We start from the raw sequence: 19,040 nt of genomic DNA, 5'->3' as shown, positions 1-19,040 counted from the left end.
GAGCTGAGCAAGCCTGGGGGCTGCACCAGAAGGGTCCTTCCCAGCCCCAGGAACAGGGAATCCAGATCAGTGTTATTCCAAACTGGTTTTAAATACCTCCCAGGATAGAACAGATGAGATTGCTAGAAGGACCCAATCCCTTGGGATACAACATTTGAGCTGAAAAGGCAAAAGAGAAGAGTCATCTGCTCCATCATCTGGCCCAGGGAACACTCCTGAACTACTCCATCTCCTGCGTTAATTAGCAGCCTTATTTATAAAGGGCAGTGTGCTGCTTAGGCTGGAACCCAACAGAGGACAATGAAACATGGCTTATTCCCAGGAGAGGAAGGCTGCTGGGTGGATGGGGCAGCCCTGAAGATACAATCCTACCAGTGAACCCCCTGCTAAGTCACTTCAATCGTGTCCGACTCTGTGCGACCCCATAGACGGCAGCCCACCAGGCTTCCCCGTCCCTGGGATCCTCCAGGCAAGAACACTGGAGTGGGTTGCCGTTTCCTTCTCCAATGCATGAAAGTGAAAAGTGAAGTCACTCAGTTGTGTCCGAATCTTCATGATCCCACGGACTGCAGCCCACCAGGCTCCTCCGTCCATGGGATTCTCCAGGCAAGAGTACTGGAGTGGGGTGCCATTGCCTTCTCCGAGTGAACCCCCTAAACTGCATTTAAAGTGTGCCTTCATCTCCAGAGAGTTTCCACCATTTTCAACAAATCCTCAAGGAGGCCCTGATTCCAAGTCAGGAAGATGAAGATGGTCAATACATGGAGCCTTGCCTTGTGGAAAGACCCCCACAGCTGTGAAGGGCAGGAACACAGTCACCTGGAACATGAGGTCCTGGCTGAGCTACTGTCACGGTCATCTACCTGTTCATGTTTCCATCGCCTCACTTTTCAGGTGATTCCTGTAATCATCATCATCCCTTATTCCTGGAAATACTTTATTTCCGTGTTACTCAGTGGTCATTTCCTACCCTGAACCTGGCTGAGAACATAGGGATGAAGAAATAGCATCTGCTTTGCAGAGTTTGACTGAAGCAACTCAGCACTTAGGCCCTCGTGTCCAACTCTTTGCAACCCTATGGACTGTAGCCTGCCAGGCTCCTCTGCCCATGGGATTCTCCAAGCAACAATACTGGAGTGGGTTGCCATACCCTTCTCCAGGGGATCTTTCTGACCCAAGGATTGAACCCACATCTCTTGGGTCTCCCACACTGGCAGGTAGGTTCTTTATCACCAGCACCACGTGAGAAGCCTACTATCTGATTTTACGACTACTTCCCTTGATTAATTCCCTTGAGGGTAGGGATGTTGATTTTTCTCCTACCTCAGCATCTGGCAGTGCCTGAAACACAGTAGAGGCTTCTTCAGTTGTTTCTGGAATTGAAATGACTTTTGATCTTTCATATTCTAAGTATTTAACAGATGAGACCTGGGAAGTTCATGCTAAGGTCACAGAATGGTGGAGAACGTGTTCCAGGAGACCAGCCAGATGCTGAGTGCTTTAAACAAGGACAAGGAGGCAGGTCCAAGACAGCACCATGGGAAGATCCAGAACTCACCACCTCCCACAAACAGACTGAATCTACAGCAGCACATTGAAGAGTTTCCTCTGAGAAAAACCCAAACTGCCTGAGCGACTCCCTACACATCAGGTGAGCTAGGAAGAAAACCCCACGACAGCAGGGAGGAGAGGCAGAGCACAATCTCCCTGCGAACTGCACTTCTGGTACCACGACCCACACACAGGAGGGAACTCAAAACCCGAGCTTCTCTCTGTGGTGGAGGGTCTGAACCCCACCCTTTATGTTCTATCTGCCTCATTCCAGGGTGCTGACATCTGCTGGAAAGGAACTTGTGATTTTTGTGACTGCCACCCAGATGGCATTTCCAGGTCACCAGGCTCTGGCTCGTGGGATTTACACTTGTGGTCTATATATATATTTATATACTTTGAAAGCTGCTGCCTGAAGGTCTGGCCTCTAACCAGCCTGAATCTGGGTGCTGACTGAGCCCCTCTCTGAGACACTGACAGGTGTTGACAAACCCTCAACTCTTGGGAGCCACTAAAAATAAGCTGCTTGAACAATCACAGAGGTTTGAGAAACAACAGAGAGCTAGGGCAAGGTTGAACAATAAGGTTCTTTCTTACAAGAGACCACTCCCTCAAGACTGTGAGAGGTGACTGTTTTATGCGTGGAAACACACACAGAAAATCAAGGAAAATGAAGAAACAGAAAAATGTCCCAAACAGAACAAGATAAAAATCTCAAAAAAGGTCCTGAATGAAAAGAATATAAGTGATTTACCTACTAAAGGGTTCAAAAAGCAGCTTTATGATCATAAAGTGGATTAACAAGCTTGGAAGAAGAACAGATGAACACTGTGAGAACTTCAACAAAGAAATGGAAAATATAGGAAAATACCAAATATTAAGTCACAGAAATGAAGAATTCAATACCTGAACCAAAACAGACACTAGAGGAAGTAGAAGACAAGATCACTGAACTCAAAAGACAAAGCAGTGGACTTCACCCAATCAGAGCAGCATCTTTTTGCGAACACGGCTTAAGAAACTGTGCTACACCATCTAGCAAACCAACATTTGCACTATAGGGATACCAGAAGAAGAAAAAGGGCTGAAAACTCTCCTAACGTGGGGAAGACAAACACTCAGATCCAGGAGACCCAGGCCACATTAAAATGTCAAAACTTAAAGACAAGGAGAGAACCTTGAAAGCAGCGAGAAACAGTTACAAGGGAACCCCTCCACATGGCTATCAGCAGATTAGGTTTTTCAGTAGAAACTTTGCAACCTAGAAGGCAGTGGTATGATATAGTGAAAGTACTGAAAGAAAAAAAAACACTTGCAACCAAGAATATTCTACCTGATAAAGCTGTCATTCAGAATTGAAGGGGAGAGAACTTTCCAGACAAGCAAAAACTGAAGGAATTCATCACTAGACCAACCTTGCAAGACAAGTTGAAGGAACCTGTTTAAGCTGTAATGAAAGAGTACTAATTAGTAATAAGAAAACATATAAAAATAAATCTCACTGGTAAAGGTAAATATATAGTAAAATTCATAATAATCTAATGTTGCAAGGGTAAATTAATCACCTACAAAACTAGTATGAGGTTAAATGACAAAAGCAGTAAAAATATAATAATTTCTTAAGGGATATGCAAGATGAAAAGACACGATTTGTGACATCAAAACCATAAAACGGCAGGAGAGGAAAGTAAAATGTAGAGCTTTAGGATGTGTTTAAACTTAAGTTGTTACCGACGTAGTATGTATAACAGTCTTAAGTTGGCATGTAATCCTCATGGTAACCACCAAAAAAAATGAGAAGGGATCTAAGCATATCACTACAGAAAATCAAGTCACAGAGGAGGAGAGCAAGAGAAGAAAGGAACAGAAGAACTGCCAGAGTCGCTAAATAATTAACGAAATGGCAGTGAGTACACATCTGTCAGTAATCACTTTAAATGTAATGGTCTTTTGATTGGAGAATTTAGTTCAGAGTTGCTAAATGGATAAATTTTAAAAAAAAACCATTATACCGCCTGTGGGAGACTCATTTCAGATATGAGGACATACACAGACTGAAAACAAAAGGGAAGGAAAGATAGTCCATGCAAACCAAAAGAAAATTAGGGTTACTAGGCCATCTGTATATCATAAACAGACTTTAATGAGAGACAGAGAAGAGCACTACGCAGTGATAAAGGGGTCAAGCCAACAGGAGGATATAACACTTCAACTGTTTACACATCTGTTATTCTTTACCTTTTGGCTCAGCGGTAAAGAATCTGCAGGTTCAATTCCTGGGTCAGGAAGATCCCCTGGGGAAATGGCACTCCACTCCAGTATTCTTGCCTGGAAAATCCCATGGACAGAGGAGCCTGGTGGGCTGCAGCCCACGGGCTCGCAAAATAGTCAAATGCAGCTGAGCACACACATGTGCATGCACGTAGGAGCACCTGAATACAGAAGGAAACAGGCCTAGAAGGAGACGTGGGCAGCAGGGGGCTTTAATACTCCACTTTCATCAACGGCTAGATCATCCAGACAGAAAACCAATAAGGAAAGAATGGCTCGAAAACACCTTTAGACAAATGGAAATGCAGCACATCAGAATTTATGTGATGCAGCAAAGGCAGTTCTAAGAGGAGAGCTCACAGCAATAAATGGTACCTCAGGAAACAAGAAAAGTCTCAAACAACCTAACTTTATACCTCAGAAGGAACAAATGAAACCCAGAGTTAGTAGAGAGAAGGACATCACTAAGATCAGGGTGGAAATTAAAAACAGACTAATAGATCTTTTTTAAAAATCAATGAAATGAATAGCTAGTTCTTTGAAAAGATAAATTAACAAACATTTGGCTAGATTTGCCAAGAAAATGAGATGCCTCAAATAAAATCAGAAATGAACGTGTAGATGTTACAACCAGTTCCCCAGAAATACAAGAGATCATAAGAGAGTACTATGGACAACCTAGAAGAAATGAATAAACTCCTAAAAACATACCACTCACCAGCACTGAATCAGAAAGAAATAGAAAATCTGAAAAGACTAATTTCCACTAGGTAGACTGAAATCAGTGTAATCAAAAACCTCCCAACATACAGAAGTCAAGGTAAATTGTGAAGGAATGGCTTCTCAAAAGCCAGAGAACTCTGGCCTGTAGATCAGCTCCTGATAGAATGCCTGTTTTTAGACTCTCTTATATAATGATTAACATTGGGGGAAAGGTCTCTAGTGGAGTTCCACAGGGCTCTCATCTTATATCCAATCCCAGTCAAAACATTTACCCGTGACATGGAATAAGATATAGAGCATACATTCATTGGCATATAGAGCTGGAAGAGGCATTTGCTCTCGTTATTCAAAAACTGAAGATTCCTGGGCTTTTGTTCTAGGGCGATGCTAAGGAGGAACTCTTGAAATGTATCAGGAATTCAACATCCACCTTGAAAAGTTGCAGGGACTAAGATTGGGCTAGTTTGTCAGCTCTTGCCTCTCTAAGAAGTAAAGTCCAGCTTCCAGGACTTCCCTGGTGGTCCAGTGGCTCAGACTCCAAACTCCCAATGCAGGGGACCCAGGTTAAATCCCTGGTCAGGGAACTAAGGATCTTATGCCTCAACTAAAGATCTTACATGCTGCAACAAAGACCCGGTGCAGACAGATTCCTCATACAGGAAGACCTCGTTCTGGTACCACAGACCCTCTGGCATGCTGCATTCCTCTGGGTGGGAGTTGGTACAGAAGTGTAGGGTGGGCTCCACAGCTCACTAGTAACTGGATGGCCAGGATGGGTGTGGAGCTTGTGAAGGTGCTGGGCTCAGCATCCTGGTGCTTTGGGATGCTCTTTGCAGCCTCCCTGCCCTCATGGCCACGATGCTGCACTCAGGATAGGGCCATAAGTTTGCAAAGAGGAACGAGAGGATGAGAAGGACCAAAACACCGGGGAAGATAGCAGTTGCCAAATGATGCCTGGCAATGCTGAGTGGCAGTGGCTTTCAAGTGTGAATCACAGGCTGTCTGGGGAAGTGGTTTCCTGTCTGGGTGAGGGGGTGTGCCTGCAGACAGCCCTCCCTGGGAGAGGAAAGAAAGTCCTCTCCAAGAGAGTGGAGGAGGCTAGCAGCAAGTCCATGACTTCATGGCAGTCCTGTAAACTCTCCTGCTTATCTTCCCTGCACTGCTTGAAAAGGTGGGAACCTTATGTGCCAAATTTCCCACACAGTAAGCAAAGCAATTTCAAGGCAAGCGCATTTCCTCCCTTTTTTTTTTTTTTTGATCCATACCTGCTAGCGCACTGACCAAGAAGTAGGCTGTAGAGAAGAGTTTCTGGTTGTGGACAACATCCTCTGAGCCTGGACGCTCGCCCTGCACACTGCACCCCGCCAGCCGCAGGAAGGTCGTGAGGTTGTGCTGCTGTGACAGCTTCAGCTCCCCCAGAGCCACCAGTGAGGGTGACAGGCTGCTGACTATGTCATCACACTGTGGGATGAGGTGGAGGGGTGGGGGTGGTTGGGGAGAGAGAGAGATGTAGTAAAGCCAGAGGTGAAGCTGGGCACAACCCAGCCTCTGCCTTCAGGACATACAACCCTCCCAGTGAGCTGGAGCATTCATACATGCTAATTCACTTCCGTCATGTCTAACTCTTTGCGACCCTATGGACTATAGCCCACCAGGCTCCTTTGTTCATGGGATTCTCCAGGTAGTAATACTGGAGTTGGTTGCCAGGCCCTCCCCTCCAGGGGATCTTCCCAACCCAGGGCTCAAACCCGTGTCTCTTGTCTCCTGCATTGACAGGTGGCTTCCTTACCAGTGTCCCCAAATATAGGTCCACCCAGAGCTTCACAGTAAGACCCTATTTGAAGTTCTTGCAGATGTAGTTAAGGTAAATCGCAAGATCACCCTAGACTGGAGTGGACCCAAAATCCAGTGGTGGGTGTCCATTAAGAGACAGAAAAGGAGACTCAAGCGATGTGGCCACAAGCAAAGGGATGCCAGGAGCCCCCCAGAGCTGGAGCAGGCACACAAGGATTCTCTGCTAGAGTCTGTGGGAAGCAAAGCCCTGATGACACCTTGACTTTAGACTTGTGGCCTCCAGAACTGTAAGGAAATACATTGCCATTTGTGGTAACTTGTCACAGCAACACTAGGAAATTAATACACCCTTCTACTCTGCACCTCAGCTACCCTTCTACAGTTAGAAAACTAAGGGGGCTGGGACTAGGAACAAAAGAAGCTTTAAGATTAAAAGGAGGTGAAGAAATTTCAAACACAATTTTACCCCAGCTCAAGGTCTCTTATTGCAAGAGACCTAGCCCAGATTGAAGTGTCTCCAGTCTTACCACTTGTTCCAGGACCACCAGTAATTCTTCATCCAACAGGACCGCCTGGAGGACGTCATTCAGGGCTGTCTGTTGCTGCTTGGGCAACTCCATGAAGGGACGGAAATTCCTCTCTAAGAGCAGAGTGGCTGTGAACACACCAGAGCACACCAGGTCTCATGACTTACCCCAGAACTAGGGCCAGCAACTCAGGCTTTTCAGAGAGAACTGTCCTCTGTTCTTTCATAGACACTTCCAGCTGCACAGTCAATAGTAGAACTCAGAAATAAAGAGTGTTAAATACCACCCTGTGTGTTTTTCACTAACCAGACTATTGAAGAAAGGAGGAGGGAAGGAAAGGGAGGACAGGGAGACAGAAAAGAGGGAAGCCAAGTTTTGTCTCAGACTTTTTCCTGATGACTCATTAAACAGTAATTAAGTCTAATCAATTTCCTGAAAAAGTCATTTGCAATCATTATTAAATTATCAAGTCTAAATTACCAAATATCAGTGAAGACTTTTATAAAGCTTCAGAGCCACACAAATGCCAAAATGCATTATTTTTCATATCTTTCCAATACACTGCAGATTTTGTGTCCTTTAACATGAAATGCATGCTTTTCAGTTCAGTCGCTCAGTCGTGTCCAACTCTTTGCGACCCCATGAACCGCAGCACGCCAGGCCTCCCTGTCCATCACCAACTCCTGGAGTTCACCCAAACCCATGTCCAATGAGTCGGTGATGCCATCTAACCATCTCATATTCTGTCGTCCTCTTCTCCTCCTGCCCTCAATCTTTCCCAGCATCAGGGTCTTTTCAAAGGAGTCAGCTCTCTGCATCAGGTGGCCAAAGTATTGGAGTTTCACCTTCAGTCCTTCCAGTGAACACCCAGGACTGATTTCCTTTAGGATGGACTGGTTGGATCTCCTTGCAGTCCAAGGGACTCTTAAGAGTCTTTTCCAACACCACAGTTCAAAAGCATCAATTCCTCTGTGCTCAGCTTTCTTTATGGGCCAACTCTCACATCCATACATGACCACAGGAAAAACCATAGCCTTGACTAGACGGACCTTTGTTGGCAAAGTAACGTCTCTGCTTTTTAATATGCTGTCTAGGTTGGTCATAACTTTCCTTCCAAGGAGTAAGCATCTTTTAATTTCATGGCTGCAGTCACCATCTGCAGTGATTTTGGAGCCCAGAAAAATAAAAGTCTGCCACTGTTTCCCCATCCATCTGCATGAAGTGATGGGACCAGATGCCATGATCTTAGTTTTCTGAATGTTGAGCTTTAAGCCAACTTTTTCACTCTCCTTTTTTACTTTCATCAAGAGACTCTTTAGTTCTTCAGTTTCTGCCATAAGGGTGGTATCATCTGCATATCTGAGGTTATTGATATTTCTGGCAATCTTGATTCCAGCTTTTGCTTCTTCCAGCCCAGCCTTTCTCATGATGTACTTTGCTTTTCAAGGGGCTGGCATAATTTTCATTAGGCAAACACAAGGTAGCCACTTTCCCCATTCTTCTTCACCTGTCCTGGAGAATGGGTTAGAACCCCAGCTGGATCACTCAACACCCTCTTCAGGATGACTGAGCCTCTCCCCTTAGAAACTTCCTTTTTTAAGACAGTCAGAAGCTTCTAGTAACTTAAGCCCAGTGGGAATTTGAAAAAAAGATTTGATAACCCAAAGCTTCCATATACAGGGATGGATAGCAATACATAAATGTACCACCTCTGCTGATGTCAAATTCCAACAACAGTTATACTGAAAAACTGCCCTATAACCTAATTTGGTCCACCCCGGCCTGGATAGAAATGCTGTCCTGGCCGCTCTAGAGTTTAAGGGCACAGAAGCGGGCCCCCACCCTATTCCCACCTAAACCACCCAGCCTCCTTACTTCCCCCCAGGCTGGCAGGGTAGGCTAATGGGAAAGGAAATTATAAGAAAGCTCATCCTGTCTTGTCACTTCCCTGCAGTGCATGCAGTTAAGGCTGCAGTGGTTCTAATCGTAAGTGGCAGCTGAAAATCACACCCAAATATCAGGAGGAGGCCTGCAGCCCTGGCATTAGATTAGAAAGCCTTAACAGTGGGCCTTCACTGCCAATTCTGTCAATACTGACATTTTTGCTACAGAAACAAAAGCATATATCTTCTGGTTTGGGACTCACTGAAGCCCCATTGATGAGTCTCTCTTCTACCCTCCAAGCCAGAGATTCTGAGCTGCTCCTAGCTGTCTTCAGTAAAGTGGAAGTGAAAGTCACTGTTACTTAATTATTCATTTCTCTTTTTCCTTGCCCATCTCCTTTTCTACCATATACTGTACTCCTACTAATTCCCACCCTACTCCCCCACAAAAACTTTTTAAAACACAGAGTGCTGTGGAGAGCAAAGGAACTGCTGCAGGCACGTCACACGTCCTGCCCTCCTCGTCGCTGGATGCCTCGGCAACATACGGCTTCATGCCACGCGGATATGGGCCTCCAAGAGAGCATTTTATTTTGCAGTGCTGACAAAGCATTGCTTATCTTGGCGATGAAGCCTGGAATAAATGAAACAGATGCAAAACTTGGGTTCTCTCTCCTCGCTGCTGACTAGCTCTTCTTGGTAGTCAGCAAGACTGCCATGGTTCAAATGAAAGAAAATACTAGGCCCCTGACGCTTGCCCTCCTCAGCCTCCCACCGCTTCCTTAAAACGGACCATCCCAGACCAGAGGTTCCCTAGGTGACCAAGGTGGGTCCTGCTGAGAACCAGAACTGAGTCGAGCACCATCTTCTCTGTTCTCGGATGTTTTCCATGAATCTCTGGGGAATCAGCCCTCTTGAAGGGCACACCACTTCTAGGGGCAGAGCGGTCAACTGCCCATCACCTCACCATGCCCCATCCTGTGACAGTACCTTGTTTTAAAACACTCAGTGGCTTATCCTGGGCAGACAGCCTTTGCCCGGCATCCGGCATGTCCCAGAACGCAAACTCTCGGAAGGGCAGGGGGTCCAGCAAGACAGAGTTGCTTCTCGTTTCCTGCTGAAAGCCACCATGCTTCCCTTGTAGGAGGCAGAATTCTGTAATGGAGGAGAAAAGGACAAGCCAGGCAGAAGGGTCAGCCTCACTGACACATCCCAATCCCAGCTTTACCTAAGTCAAGAGGGCAGGGAGGCACATTCATCCTCTTCCCCATAAACCCACTTCGTACATGTTAAGCTGTTTGACCAAAGTTCAGCCACTTCCTACAAATGCCAGAGAAATGGTCATTCCTAACATAAGGCTCTCTGAACAGGCAGGAAGCAATCTTCCAATTATCAGAAGTATTTCCTTAGCCTGAGTGGAACAAACCAACTCCAACAAACAACCCATGATATATAAGTGAGGAAATTTGAATTTGATTGATAAATCTGATCTGACTGAACAGATATTACAGAATTATTGACAATATATTTAGGTGCACAAGTGATTACATGGCTCCTGGAGAGTCAATTTTTCTTCATTAACAAGTAGTAAAGTTTTTACTGCGATTATATGAATGAAACTTATATAGAGTGAGAAAATCCAGACACAAAAGAATATATTCTACATGAATCCATATGAAGGAAAATTAGTCTTTTTAAAAGCCTTATCTTTTAGGGATGTTTCCATATTTATAAACAAAAATATATAATGCCTATGATTTGCTTCAAAACAATTTGAGTAGGGATGCAGGGAGGTGGGGAACTTATAGATGAAACATGAATTGTCCAAGTTAATGAAGCTGGATGGTAGTAGGTACATAGGGTTCATTATATTATTATCTGTACTTCTGAACATGTGTGTAATTTCCCAAAATAAAAAGTTTTTTAAAATAATAGAAATGCTCCTTAAATACTTTCACATTTGAGAGCCCAACTAGGGTAACTAAGTTGTAGGTAAAATGCAATGGTGTGTTCTTGCTAAGCAAAAACAGTGTGTGAACTTAAGAATGAGGATTCTCTTTCTGACCCACCTGTTAAGGGAAATGAAAATTAAAAACAACAAATGAGATCCAATTAATCTTAAAAGCTTTTGCACAGCGAAGAAAATCATAAACAAAATGAAAAGACAACCCTCAGAATGGGAGAAAATATTTGCAAATGAAGTCACCAACAAAGAATCTCCAAAACACAGACACCTCAACGCAGCTCAGTAACAACAACAAAATGACCCAATCAAAAAATAGGCAGGAGATCTAAATAGACATTTATCCAAAGAAGACATACAGATGGCCAGTAGGCAAGTGAAAGATGTTCACCATCACTGATTATTAGAGATGCAAATCAAAACTATAATGAGACATCACCTCACACTGGTCCGAGTAGTCGTCATCAAAAAATCTACAAACAACGCACAGGAGTGTGTGGAGAAAAGGGAACCCTTCTACACTGTTGGTGGGAATGTAAACTGGTACAACCATTATGGAGGTTCCTTAAAAAAGTAAAAATAAAACTACCATAAGATCGAGCAGTCCCACTCCCGGCCACATAGCAAGAGAAAACCATAATTTGAGTAGATAGAGGCACCCTCACACTATCTACAATAGTCAAGACATGGAAGCAACCTAAATGTCCATCAGCTGAGGAACAGAGAAAGATGTAGTACATATGCACAATGGAGTATTTCTCAGGCGTTAACAATAAAATAATGCCGTTTGCAGCAGCATGAATGGACCTAGAGACTGTCATACTGAGCGAAGTCAGAGAAAGAGAAATACTGACAAGTGAAGTCAGAGAAAGACATATATGATAATTTGCTTATATGTAAAATCTTTTAAAATGGTACAAATGAACTTATTTACAAAACATAAATAGAGTTACAGATACAGAAAATTTTATGGTTAACGGGAGAAAACGATGGGAGGGGATAAACTGGAAGATTGGGATCGGCATATGGTGACTACTATATATAAAACAGGTAACTAATAAGAACCCACTCTATAGCACAGGTAACTCTACTCAGTACTCTGTCATGACATATATGGGAAAGGAATCTAAAAAAAGAATGGATTTATGTATAATTGAATCACTTCGTTGTACACCTGAAACTTAACATGGTAAATCAACTACACTCAAATAAAAATTTAAAATGAATACATATACACATGAACAGAGGAAAAATGTTTTTAAAAAAATCATATTCTCAGGGAGTGCAGGTCTCAGTAGATCATGGATGGGAGCAGGAATCTGCTTATTAGAAAGCACCTGAAGCTAACAACATTGTAGAGCAACTGCACTTCAATAAAACATTTTAAAAATGCACATTCTTTTCATGCTTCTATTTAATCATCTGTGTACAGGCTATGGAATGAGAATGTGGCTGAGCCTAGTACTTGCATGACATGTAGAAGGTGTGAGTATTAACACATTTTGAACTGGTGTGGGCACTAATGACATCCATAAGACAGGATAGTCGTCAACTGACAAATGAAACGAGCTTTCACTTACTCACTCAACCTACCCACACTCCTGGGCATCCAGGGTGCCCCCGGCTCACTCCACCCTCTACACCAGGCACCAAGGTCGGCAAGTGTGAACTGACCCCCAGGTCATGCTGTCCAAGAACAAGGACCACAACACAGCCTCAAATGCTGCCCAGAGCCCTGTGGGCCCAGCTGTATTTGGGGAGTCCACAGCCCCAGCAGTGCTCTTCCTTTTCATGCGCACAGCTCCTTTGAGGGCAGTACCAACTCCTTCACTCGGCAGCATCGGACATGCTGCACGGAGCCAGAGATTCAAAAGGACTACAACCGAGGCTTTGACAGTGAGTGAGATACAAGTGGGAAAGGTGGAGGGGGTCACTGAAGCCAGACTGGCAGGTGCTGAGAAAGAACCAGTGGATGGAGAAAGAACTTCTTGCATGAAGCGGTGACTAAGTAGCCCCCTGAAGCCTGGTAGGAAGTAGCTGGGCCAAGAAGAAGGGGGCACTCTCCAAACAAAGGCTCACAATAGGCAAGAGTGGAGAGTTCCGAGATGGTAGGTTAACTCTGGAGGCGCTGGAGAGGAGCGGGAAGGCTGGACACAACGTGGCTAGGAGTGCAGACTTTAGCTGAGGACAGAGTGCCTCAGAAGGGCATTCAAGCAGGTGAGTGAAATGACCAAACATATATTTTTAAATAATCACATTAGCTACACTGCTAAAAATGGGGAAGATTCGAAGCAGAGGAGCCAGATAAAAACCTGTGATGGGAACAGGGCAGGGGATGTTGATACCAGCCTCTGGACCTGCAGAGAAGTGCACAGACCCAGTAGGGTGGAAAGCACAGGTTCTCGTCCACATGTGCCCAGTAAGTTCATGCTGACATTGCTATATTTAAAATGCATAACCAACAAGGACCTACTATATAGCACAGAGAACTCTGCTCAACATTATGTGGCAGGCTGGGTGGGAAGAAAGTTTGGGGGAGAATGGATACATACACGTGTATGTCTGTGTCCCTTTGCTGTCCACCTGAAACTATCACGACATTGTTAATTGGCTATACCCTAATACAAGATAAAAAGTTTTTTTAAAAAATAGTTCATGCTGAAAGGACACTGGTAAATGCTTAATTCTACAAAGCAAAGACTAAAATTCAAGACGAGAACATGATGTTTCTGATTGGCCACATAAGAGGGGAGCTGTTGCCAAAGAGAGGGGTCATGGCTGAAGTAACCCCTTGGCAAAGACGGGCCCACTGATGCCTCCCCCAAAGGACACAGAGGGAGTAACCTCCTGGCAAAGTTTCAAAAGACAGGAGGGTTGTCAAATGTACTCACACCCTAAAGGTGGGAGGAGAGATCAGACAGCCTCTTTAAGGTCAGAGCAGCGCCTGCAGGGCTGTTTATGAAACCAGATTAGAACGTTGTGCAGGAAGAGCAACAAAAAACACAGATGGGAAAAATAAGCAGAACTGGCTTAAAAATCAGTGAGTGGCACAGAACAAGAGCCTGACCAACTCGCTGCACAGGCAGGGCAGGCGGCGGGAGAAGGCTGGGGTATAAGAAGTGAGCCTGAGGAACCCTGAGAACTCCCCATGGCACCTCTGCTCAGCAGCACAAAGAGGAGTTTATTTTCAAGACAGAGGAAGCAAGCCAAGATGAAAGGCTTGAAAATGGAAATGCAAACAGGAGAGCTTCCCCAGGCAAACTGTCTTTCCAACCCCATCTGAGAAAAGAAAAACCCCCTGTCGGGTGGCCACCAACAGGGCAGAGCATGGACACCTCCTCAGAGGAACAGGGAGGGGCTCCCGAGGGTCCCCAAACCAAAGGGTTCTCAGAACCCTCATGGGCATCTTCCATGAAGGCCAAGCTTCCAAAAGGCCTGACAAAAGTGACACCCCCACCACCAGTCCATCTGCACGGGATAACCAAGGCCTCAGTGGCCAGGGCTGGAGTCACACAAGCCCCTGTGGGCCCCTGTGATGACATGGCATATCACATGCTGGTAACAAAAGCTGAAAAGTGAAAGTGAAAGTCACTCAGTCCTGTCCAACTCTTTGCCGCTGGATGCCGTAGACTATACAGTCCATGGAATTCTCCAGGCCAGAATTCTGGAGTGGGTAGTCTTTCCCTTCTCCAGGGGATCTTCCCAACTCAGGGATTGAACCCAGGTCTCCCACACTACAGGCAGATTCTTTACCAGCTGAGCCACAAGGGAAGCCCAAGAATACTGGGGTGGGTAGCCTATCTCTTCTCCAGCGAATCTTCCCCACCCAAGAATCGAACCGGGGTCTCCTGCATTGCAGGCGGATTCTTTACCGACTGAGCTAAGAGGGGAGCCCTATGAGAAAAGCCGAAGGGAGAACTTAATCTAATGAGGCAGTGTGTTCAGTGGACAGAGTCCTGCAAACAGAAAGAACAGAATAATAATCATGTCTGGGATGGCACAGACATGGACCTACACTGGAACCATGGACCTATGGTTCATGCCGATCACAGTTCTTGGTATTCCTGGTACCCCGTGCATCCCTGACCAACCCCTGGACCAGCTTCCTACAACTGGCAGCCTCACTTTTCGTCACCCCCCTGAAACACAGAATGCTCTGTGTGTGAAAGAGGGAGGCTCAGTGACAGTGCCCCATGCGCCTCACATGCCCACTTGTCTACCGTCCCATCAGGACAGTCAGCGATCTGAGAGCCCGTGGAAGCTGGACCGTGATTCCTCAAGTGGCCGAGTGAGGGCTGAAGCCTGAGTCCCGGCAGAACCCCTCATCCCTGGCCTGGTCCCCCCACCGGACAGAAAACAATCGGGGGAGGGCAAGAGGCAGCTGTGGATGTGCACGGCCCGTCCGAGCACACCCTCACTGCGCTCTCACCATGGAAAACTGAAAGTGCACGAGGATGGCGAGAGTCGTGCAGAGAGGCTCCACACAGACACTGAGCAGCCGTGGCCGCCCCCGTCACCTCCACCCTCACACTCACGCTGCGCTCCCCACCATGTCTGAAGCAAGCCACAGTTTCTTTTCACCTGTGAGGAGGTCACTGTATATCTCTAAAAACTAAGACGACTCTTCATAAACAAAGCTACAATAATATGACCATACCTTAAAAAGTTAATTATTTATGATGTTATATATATTCACTTCTGTCCTCAAGAAGCAGTCAGTTTTCTTGGGCTCCCACAACCTCTTGAAAAGAGTGTTAAGAGAAGAGCCCTGAGCACCTAACAGCATTAGTCACACCAGCTACTAAAGCCTTATTTTCTTCAAGTGACACAGTGAACTTCCCGCTTTGAACACACTGGTGATCAGACACAAAGGTCAAATACAGCTTTTGGGGCTTCATGCTGGGGGAAGGGAGGTAAGATAATTAGGATGATGACAGTATTATAATAGCTAAGGTGAGTACTTAATAAGCCACCAATGTTCCAGGCACTTCACACACCTCATCTAACTTGCTCTTCACGGCAGCCCTGTGGGGAATGTCTTTCCTCTCCCAGACATAGGAAGCCGAAGCTCATCAGGCTTCAGCTAGCTGCCTGAGACCTCATAGGACCCCATGGCACTCGGGCTGATGGCCCAGTCTACTCCAACACAGAGCTCACGTTCTTCCCTCTGTGCCCTGTATGTGAAACACACGCCCCATGTGGACATCCTGCACCAATACCCTCCAACCACGCCCTGCCATCTCACTTGCCGTGGGACATCCCCCGACTCTTCTGATAGCTCTTTCCTCTCATCCCCAGAGCAGCAAGGGATCCTCTACGAGACGAGCCTCAGGGTAAAATGGGGTATCCCTCCTTGATGACTCAACCCACCTCCAGAGCCCCAAGCTGAGGCACACTCACCGAACTGGCCGTCCGCCCTCACGTACAGCTCGATGACGCTGTAGGCAATGGTGGTGGGAGCTGGGATCTCCAGCACCACGTTGCTGTCCTTGATGATGTTCCCATCCTCCATCACTGACACCTGCAGAAGGGTGCATGCTCCCACCTGTGCGCTCAGGCTCCCCCAGCCTTCTCCTGCCTCCCATGTAGCCAGCCTAGGCCCTGTGCCCAAGAAGTGCTGGGAAAATGCCCTCAGAACTGGGGGGAAAGGAGAACGAGCCAGCAGGGGCCAGGATTTAATCCTTGTCGGCTTCATGATGTCCTACACATATTCTAAAGTCAGTGGCCAACCTGTAGCACAAAGGCAAGAATCCAGAGGTTGGGAGATAGTACAGTTAGGTCTGTGGTGCTGAGTAAAGAAGATAATAAGTCAACTTCCCATTTCTCTCATGGAGGATTATGGAAACAACTTTGAAATCCTAAGAAAATCATCAATGGTAAGAGTCTGACTAGGAGAACCTAGCTGAGAGCAAGATCCCCTGAGCATGTCCTCCCAGACCAGGTATGTGACACACTGTGCCATCAGATAAAACTGGGGAGAGGCTGGAAGGAAGGGGCACAAGGAGGAGGGAAGGATGGCCAGGAAATGCCGAGTCAGCAGCAAAGCTCTCTCCTTCAGACCCTGTCACAAATCTGACTTGCCCACCATGGCCTGGGGAGGATGAGAAATGGCTCAGATGCTAGAGATCAGAGGCCTTTATAGCAACCTGATCCTGGTCAGAGTGTGATGACTACCAACCTCCGGACACCCCAGCAGGCTCCAGGCCTTTGGTGGGGGTCACTGTGGACAGAAATACTGGCAGGGCCAGCTAAAGCCATCTCCCATCAGACCTCATCACTCTGTCCAGCCTGCCCACCCCAGAGAGAGTCCAGCTCCAGACCTGAATCTCCATCTCCTTCTAAATATAATATTACTGGGTCTTCTAGTATAATTTGAAAGTTACCCCAAGAAGTAAACTTCTAAGAGCAGAATATTAGGCACTATGGAGGGGAGGCAGTTTGGGGTGACAGCCTCCTGTTCAGTTCCACTGAAGCTCAGGGATCAGCTTGGTAGGACTGTACCTTAATCCAGAAACATCTGTTTATGTATATTAAAGATACATGTGCTGATCTTTACCTTTCCTAACTCAATCCACTGGGGATTTAAGGCAGCTAATCTCAAAATCCTCATTTCTGAAACTTTGATTCTTAGGGGCTCTAGGAGTTATCTGTGCGCTGGCCTTGCCAGTGGTCATTTGATCCATTTTTTGAAGGGGGAATGCACCTGATTCACCCCGGTATGCCAATCTAAGCATCCCATTGTCCTGGTCTTGGGTCTGCTTCAGGAATGGGCATGGCCCAAGATGGTCCAGGGCCTGCCTTCCTGCCCTGAAGCACTCTTTCCACTAGGGATGAGGTGGGATGAAAGCCAGGAGCTGCCACCCCACAGGCTTATATGAGAGGGACTCCACCTTCAGGGAAGGCAGCTCACCAGCTTCTCAAGTCCTGGATCCAGCAGTGACTGAATAAAGTAAAGTGAAGTCAAGTCGCCCAGTCATGTCTGACTCTGCAACCTCATAGACTGCAGCCCACCAGGCTCCTCTATCCATGGGATTTTCCAGGCAAGAGTACTGGAGTGGGTTGCTATTTCCTTCTCCAGGGGATCTTCCTGACCCAGGGATCAAACCCAGGTCTCCCACATTGTAGGCAGATGCTTCACCGTCTGAGCCACCAGCGAAGTCTCCTAGATCACTCCAAATGTTTCAGTTACAGGAGCCAATCAGTTCTTTCTCATTTAAACCAATTTGACTTGGATTTCTGTGAACTGCCTACAAGAGTCCTGATGAATGAAGACCCCACTCCCAGAGGGCCCAGCGCCTCCTGGGCCAGGCGCGCACCTGCACAGTCTTGGTCTGGATCCCCACCATGCCACCACACTTCTCCTCGATCTGGACGTGCTCAGATATCACGCACTTCTGCGTCGTCACGATCTTCTGCGTCAGGACACACAGGACCGCATTCTTCCTCTCCAGCACCTGCTGCAGTACCGGGTTCTTCAGGTTGATTGTTCTGAAAAAAGAAAAGGACCGTGAATGGGCTCGGGGAGGTGGATGCAGCGTGAACTATCACTTCTTGCACGGCTGGCGGGTGAGGAGCAAACAGGTGACAGCCAGCATCCGTTATTTCCTGGTGCTGAGAGGGGGCCAGCTCATCCAGAGAGGCAGAAACCAAAGTCTCCTGAGGCCACCTCAGAGCTGCCAGGCCTCCAGAGAAAGGCTGGCACCACAGGGATGGGGTTCCTGTCAAACAGCCATGCTGAATGTCACAGAGAAAGAAAGACACCCAACAGGTACAGGAGCTGCAATCCATCTGCTCACACCCTGGGAACTCCACTCTGTCATTTAACCAGAGGCCAAGGGACCATCACAGGCATGGGCAATAAATACAGGATGACGAGGTGGCGGGGGTTGGGGGGGCATGCTGACCAGTGCTTCTCACAGAAGAGAAGGGGACAGGCTTGAGGTACAAATAGCAAGGGGAAAACTGGATTTTAATTTTAAAAGTATTTTTTAATCTGTCTGTCCAGGAAGGATATGCAATCTCTTAGAAGGGGTTTTAGAAGGGCTTCTTGGTTCAGTAGCAAAGAATCTGCCTGCCAGGGCACAGGGCACAGGAGACATGGGTTTGATCCCTGGGTCAGGAAGAGCCCCTGGAGGAGTAAATTGCAGCTCACTCCAATATTCTTGCCTGGAGAATCCATTGGATTCTCCAGGAGCCTAGTGAGCTACAGTCCACGAGGTTGCAAAGAGTCGGACATGACTGAAGAGATTGCACACACATGCAGAAGGGATTTTACATTATTTTACAGATGGGGAACTGAGCCCAGTAAGGTGTGGCCTGCCCAGGTTT

General features: G+C 46.6%; 1 protein-coding gene across 2 annotated transcripts in view; it reads right to left on the bottom strand.

The window, feature by feature from the left end:
- The window catches only part of GSDME (gasdermin E), a 108,020-nt gene that overhangs the window by 34,959 nt on the left and 54,021 nt on the right, over positions 1 to 19,040 (bottom strand). For both annotated transcript variants that reach the window (XM_069588177.1, XM_069588176.1), the window contains exons 4-8: positions 18,029 to 18,200; positions 16,113 to 16,233; positions 9,740 to 9,904; positions 6,867 to 6,994; positions 5,811 to 6,006 (exon numbers count right to left, since the gene is read on the bottom strand). In XM_069588177.1, coding sequence (XP_069444278.1) covers positions 5,811 to 6,006; positions 6,867 to 6,994; positions 9,740 to 9,904; positions 16,113 to 16,233; positions 18,029 to 18,200 — 782 coding nt within the window. The remainder of the gene's footprint in view (positions 1 to 5,810; positions 6,007 to 6,866; positions 6,995 to 9,739; positions 9,905 to 16,112; positions 16,234 to 18,028; positions 18,201 to 19,040) is intronic.

This window comes from Ovis canadensis, chromosome 4, assembly GCF_042477335.2.
Source record: "Ovis canadensis isolate MfBH-ARS-UI-01 breed Bighorn chromosome 4, ARS-UI_OviCan_v2, whole genome shotgun sequence".
Taxonomy (NCBI): domain Eukaryota; kingdom Metazoa; phylum Chordata; class Mammalia; order Artiodactyla; family Bovidae; genus Ovis; species Ovis canadensis.
This window is presented reverse-complemented; position numbering and strand designations above follow the sequence as displayed.